At 28.3% G+C, this 6,364-nt stretch overlaps 1 protein-coding gene across 2 annotated transcripts; it reads left to right on the top strand.

Moving 5' to 3' along the window:
- Positions 1–285: 285 nt before the first annotated feature.
- On the top strand, positions 286–5,479 carry LOC122631659 (integrin beta-PS). Of its 2 annotated transcripts, none has more exons than XM_043817614.1 (10): positions 286–488; positions 1,444–1,616; positions 1,683–2,001; positions 2,075–2,303; positions 2,398–2,482; positions 2,564–3,211; positions 3,304–3,615; positions 3,718–3,918; positions 4,007–4,510; positions 4,639–5,479. In XM_043817614.1, exons 2-10 carry the CDS (start codon positions 1,446–1,448, stop codon positions 4,702–4,704), a joined length of 2,535 nt encoding a protein of 844 aa, XP_043673549.1. In that variant the 5' UTR covers positions 286–488; positions 1,444–1,445; the 3' UTR covers positions 4,705–5,479. The 2 variants fall into 2 exon arrangements, with proteins under 2 accessions (XP_043673549.1, XP_043673550.1); XM_043817615.1 differs by having other exon boundaries at positions 286–737.
- The last annotated feature ends 885 nt before the right edge of the window (positions 5,480–6,364 follow it).

Genomic DNA, 6,364 nt, shown 5'->3' with positions numbered 1-6,364 from the left:
TTAATTGAAACTAATTTTAAATGAAAAATAATTATTAATTGTATTAAATAATTTTATATTTAATAAATTACTATATTAAAATTAAAAAAATAGAATTAAGTATACAGATAATATAATTTTCTCGAAAAATTTATACGTATTTTTACAATGTGAATTTTAACTTAAGATCTTTTTTTGCCATTACTTCATGGTAAAGATTTGATACATAATCTATAAAACGTAATGCGCATGCGCGTGGAAAATCAGCAGTATCCAAAGTTATATAGAAATGAGGTGAGTAATAGTGAGGTGTAAGTAAGAATCGAGTGGAGTCGACTGTTCGCGAGCAACTGTATTGGTTGTACTTGTGCTTACATTAGTTCGATGTGGGTTGGGAGTAGTACGTAGTGTATCTGTGTCTTTTCATAGGTTACCATTTATGGTAATCTAAATTGCAAGAAAGTATTTTTGTGATGTTTTAGAACTAGATTGAAAACAACATCTATTAAGTAAGCACTGAATACTAAATTTTGTTTTCTTTTATATAAATGGTAGTTTTGACAACTTGTTATAGTTCTTTAAACGATATTACCTTAAACCATAACTATTACAAACCGACGATATCTCGATATAAGAATAAAAAGTGAATAACAAAATTTTCAAGCCACAGACACGTCTTATATTTACACAGGAAATTATAACTACAAGTAGAAAGATTATAAATCAATGTTATCGAATTCGACGTATAAGAATATACGGTATATCTCCCTTCTTTTATTTCTCTTTTGTGCTGGTAAAAGTAATTTTCTTTTTGTTTCTTACATATTTATTATTTATAATAAAATTACTCTTAAATTTTACGTAATGCTTAATAATTAGAAAAATGCTTATTTACTTTAAATAATTTATTCTATTTAAAAATCCATTTTTTAAAATTTATATTTATGAAAATTCAATTTTCTATTACTTATAAGAGAAATTATTTCTTTTTTATGACATCTTATTATATGTAAAAAAATTTTAATTATCATATATATATTTATTTATTTATTTATTATATATTTCTTATTTTTTTAATATCATATATCTTATAAAATATTTTATCATATTTTGACCAAACCAATTACAGAGAACTTATACTGAGTCACATAGGAGACACTGACTCAATGGGTTAATAATAGAACTTATGCTTCTCAGAAGTAATAAGTCAGTTTGTTTAAATTAAAATTGGTATCATGGCTAAGTTTAAACGTTTTTCAATAAAAAGTGTGTCAAATTAAATTGTTTTTAGTATTTTCCCGTGTTTTTTTATTTTATATTTTATTTTCTTCCTTTATATAACATAAAGTATGTATTATTATGTATATTAATGTTAATAATTTTTGTCAAAGTTCTTAACTCTTAGAATTTTTAATCTTATCAATTATCTTATTGGTCTTTTTAAATAACTTATATCACTTATAGGAATGTTTGGAAATTTAAGATGGATCATAGCAATAGTAACAGCAATATTGACTTTAATAGTCACAGCAAATTATACACCTTCAGAAAGACTAACAGGAATGAACCCTTGTATCAGTAAACAAACGTGTCATGAATGTATACAAACTCCACATTGTGCTTGGTGTGCAGCTCCTGTAAGTAATACACATATAGATATTTAAATCAATTTTAATAGATTGTAATGCAATATACTTTTTCAGAGATTTTCTGAAAAGAGGTGTTTCCTTCCTAACATAAACACTAAAATACTTGTAACATGTCCAGAGAAATATACATGGAATCCAGACAATGTTTTTAGTATGGTGAGACACCGCAATTTAACCAAAGGAGGTTATTCAGTCGGTAGTAATGCTGGCATGGAAAGTCATGGTTCTTTTGAACATATTTCTTCTACAAATTATTCCAGCACAAGTTCTACACATTTCCATCAGGAAAGCTCGAGTAGTGGTAGTAGTAGTAGTAAAAGACAAGATGCTGTGCAAATGTGGCCCCAAGAAGTGAATTTAAAACTTAGAATTAGTAAGATATAATTACCATTTTTGATTCTATTTTATTATTTAATATACAATGTATCAAGTGTTAATAATTTCAGATGAAGCTTATAGGATGTCGTTTGCATACTCTCAAGCCGAAGATTATCCAGTTGATCTATATTATCTCATGGATTTAAGTAAATCTATGGAAGATGATAAGAAAAAGTTATCTGACTTAGGTCAGTTACTCGTAGAAAGTATGAGTAAAATCACAAGCAATTTCCGTTTGGGTTTTGGTAGTTTCGTTGATAAAGTAGTAATGCCCTATGTAAACACAATGCCAAAATTGTGAGTTTCTTTAGATATAAATAGAATGTTGCATAAGCTGTGGTAGTGGTTAAAAGTAAGTATTATATATATTTGCTTTTTCTTTGAATTTTAGTCTTGTAGAGCCATGCGATGGATGTGCAGCACCATATGGATACAAAAACATCATGAGACTTTCACAAGATACGAGACATTTTGCTGTAAGAAAAAAGATTTATTTAGAATTTTCAACTCCAAGCTAAAGCTTGTAATACACAATGAATTATGTTTTTCACTTACAGGGTTTAGTTAGAAATGCCTCTGTTTCGGGTAATTTAGATGCTCCTGAAGGAGGATTCGATGCAATTATGCAAGCTATTGTTTGTAGAAATCAGATTGGTTGGCGAGAAAAAGCTCGTAGATTGTTGGTATTTTCAACAGATGCTGGATTTCATTATGCTGGTGATGGCAAATTAGGTGGTATTGTGAAACCAAATGATGGAATGTGTCATCTAGATTATAATGGTCTTTATACTCATTCTTCGCTTCAAGATTATCCAAGCATATCGCAAATTAATTTAAAAGTTAAACAAAATGCTATTAACATTATATGGGCAGTTACTGAAGAACAAATCAATGTATACAAAAAATTAACAAAACATGTAGAGGGATCATTTGCAGGAAAACTGTCAGATGATTCAAGTAATGTTGTGGAATTGATTCGAGAACAATACAATGCTATTTCTAGTTCAGTAGAAATGAAAGATACTGCCAGTAGTGCTGTGAAAGTAAAATATTTTTCAAGTTGTTTAGGCTCAGGACCAACTATTGAAACTTCAAAGTGTGATGGATTGAAAGTTGGTACAAAGGTAGAATTTATTGCTGAAATTGAAGTCACTAGTTGTCCCACTAACCGGTCTGAATGGAAACAGAAATTTGATATTTATCCAGTAAGTAATAAACAAAGTTTAATAATAAATAAGTTGTAGTTAAATGTACATATATATAATATGCATAAGTACAATATTATGAACATTTATAGGTTGGTATTAATGAAACATTAACAGTTAATTTAGAAATGTTATGTGATTGTGAATGTGAACGAGATGGTCCTATGTATGAGCCAAAATCTCCTGAATGTAATGGTGTTGGTACATTGAATTGTGGTGTCTGTGATTGTTATGATGGATTCTTTGGAAAACGTTGTGAGTGTAGTCCGCATCAAGAAATGAGTGGATTTGATAAGCATTTTCAATCTTGTAGACCAGATAATACATCTCTAGTAGACTGTTCAGGAAGAGGTACTTGTGCATGTGGCCAATGTGAGTGTGAAGAAAGAGAGAATCCTGAAGAAGTAAGTAAAAAAAGATACAGCAACCAACATTATAGGAATAAATATACCTTAAAAAACTATTTAAATATTTAATACAATTTTCTATTTTTTTTTTACTTCTAGATAATATCAGGTCGTTTTTGCGAGTGTGACAATTTCTCGTGCGATCGTGATCAAGGATTTCTTTGTTCAAATCATGGAACTTGTGAATGTGGACAATGTGTTTGTAATGCTGGTTGGTCTGGACCATCTTGTAGTTGTAGATCTTCAAATGATTCTTGCATAGCACCAGGAACTAATAATGGTATACTCTGTTCAGGACATGTAAGTAAAATGAATTATTTTATTCGAACAAAATTTAATCATCTTTCAATTTAGTATTCTTATCTTATTATTATCTCTACTTGTTAAGGGTGATTGTATTTGTGGTGAATGTATTTGTCATGAAGAAGGTAACACAAGATACTCTGGTAAATATTGTAACAAATGCCCAACATGTCCAAGTAGATGCGAAGAACTTAAAAGTTGTGTACAATGTCAGATGTATAAAACTGGAAATTATAGCAATTCAGAAGAATGTGTTAAAAATTGCAGAGAATTTGTACCCGAAGCTGTAGAAAATGTTATAGGCGATGTTGATAATGATGAAGTTATGTGTTATGGAACAGATGAAGATGACTGCAAGTACAATTTCGTTTATTATTATAACGAAACAAATTGTTTGAAAGTACGTGCACAGGCAGAGAGAGAATGTCCACCCCGAGTGAATATGCTTGGAATAGTATTAGGAGTCATAGCTGCAATAGTTCTAATTGGTTTAGCTTTATTGTTATTATGGAAATTACTAACAACGATACATGATAGAAGAGAATTTGCAAGATTTGAAAAAGAAAGAATGTTGGCTAAATGGGATACGGTAAGTATTTGTAATTAAATAATACTAAATAATACAAATTAAGAGATTATATATTCATTGTTTATATAGAATAATTAGTTTTTTATATTTATATAATGATATAATATACTTCATTTTGTTGTTTATAGGGCGAAAATCCTATTTATAAACAAGCAACGTCTACTTTCAAAAATCCAACATACGCTGGAAAATAAAATTATCTAGATTCCATGACATGGCGATGAATTACAAGTGTTCATAATATTATTTTGTTAGCATTTATATATAGAAGAATGTTATTATGCAATATTCGAACCTGCCTTAATATTATATTAGTTCATTTCATAAGTCAAAACATATAATTAATTTAATATTCAATTACATTAAAATAGTCATTAAGTTTACGTATAATATTGCCATAATACATACGTTATGAGTGTGTACAAATTTTATATATGACTTTGTGCGTGAAAGAGAGTGCGTGTAACTGTATGCTATTGCATACATAAATGACTTAAAGTTTGTATAAAATAGAAAGTTATATATATATATATATATATATATATATATATATATATATATGCGTAGATTGATAGTTATATGCAAATATTGAAACTCAAGTCGCTTTACAATATTAATTTTAATAATAACTTTTACATCAAAGTGCCTTTTATGGTACGTTTTGAAAATTAGTAATACTAAAATTGATCTTTTATGATAACAAGGATACTTATAAAAGATACTGATGCTATTATGTATAATTTGTATATTTAATAATTTAGAATCTCTTTATTAACATGGAGAAACATCTAGACACTCCTGAAGTCCAGTGCTAACTATGCAAGATGAGTAAACTTTTAGATACTCTTGACAAAGAATTAAACAATGCCTTGTATTATAAGTTTTATCATGGAAACAATACAGACATCTTTGTATTGAGAAATCAATGTAAAACCATATGAAATAATAAAAGACTATAACAAACAGAAATATTCTTATAAACATAAAATATGTATTAATACAGTTCTAAAAAGAATAACAGCATCATTTGAAGAAATTGAGTTAACAAGAGAAGAATTTGTAAATTCAACAAATGATAAAACTGTGAATATATATAGAATTCCTGGTGGATATACAGTAAAATGCTATTTTTTATTTCTTAATTTTAATTTATAAGGGAGTAAAAAATGTTCTTAATAAGCAATATCATAAGAAGATTTGCAGTATTTATGAAATTCGAAAAATTATATTTGTATTCATTGTAATCATTTAGAATTAGAAAATGATTACAATAAGAAATATATCGGCCATTTGAACATATTTCTTTTAGAAGTTTTCTTCTATTATCAACAATAACTGTGGTGACTATGCTTCGAGTTTTAAACGAATCACCTAGTATATTCTTTTCGAACATTAAAACTGCTATTTTTATAAGTGGGCAATTTCTCTGTTGCAGGTCGCGCAATCTCCATCATCAATCAATTCATCTCCATTACTTAAATTCACTATCAATTACTGTCACTTCATACTTAAAAACAAATTTTACAAATTTACAATGTGACGTAAGTATTTTATAAACAAGTCCTTTTTTTATTCTGTACTGAACAACAGGAGTACAGACTTTTTTCAGTGGCTTTGTTTGCTTTCCCGCTACTCTTTTATTCTTTCGTACGATGCGTTTTCATTGATTGCTTCATCGGCGTATGACTCTTCCTTATCATAATTCTTTGCTGAGCATGCCTATTGGTGGTCTGACCGAAGTGTAACTGATTAATAGCGTCGGTAGATCCTCTTAGTGCGCATATATTCCTGGTACTTTAATGTTTTGTTGCAATATTATTAATATTTTATTAGAAACTAGTAGATAATAAAAAA

The sequence above is a fragment of the Vespula pensylvanica genome, chromosome 9, assembly GCF_014466175.1.
Source record: "Vespula pensylvanica isolate Volc-1 chromosome 9, ASM1446617v1, whole genome shotgun sequence".
Lineage (NCBI taxonomy): Eukaryota > Metazoa > Arthropoda > Insecta > Hymenoptera > Vespidae > Vespula > Vespula pensylvanica.
The sequence above is the reverse complement of the archived record's forward strand: the minus strand, read 5'-3'. Positions and strand labels throughout refer to the sequence as shown.

Bases quoted from the DNA above. Each gene is read 5' to 3' on its own strand.
- LOC122631659 (XM_043817614.1), top strand. From the start codon at position 1,446: ATGTTTGGAAATTTAAGATGGATCATAGCAATAGTAACAGCAATATTG. The intron at 2,002-2,074 runs GTAAGATATAAT...TAATAATTTCAG, and splicing joins GAATTTAAAACTTAGAATTA to ATGAAGCTTATAGGATGTCG. The intron at 2,304-2,397 runs GTGAGTTTCTTT...TTTGAATTTTAG, and splicing joins GTAAACACAATGCCAAAATT to TCTTGTAGAGCCATGCGATG.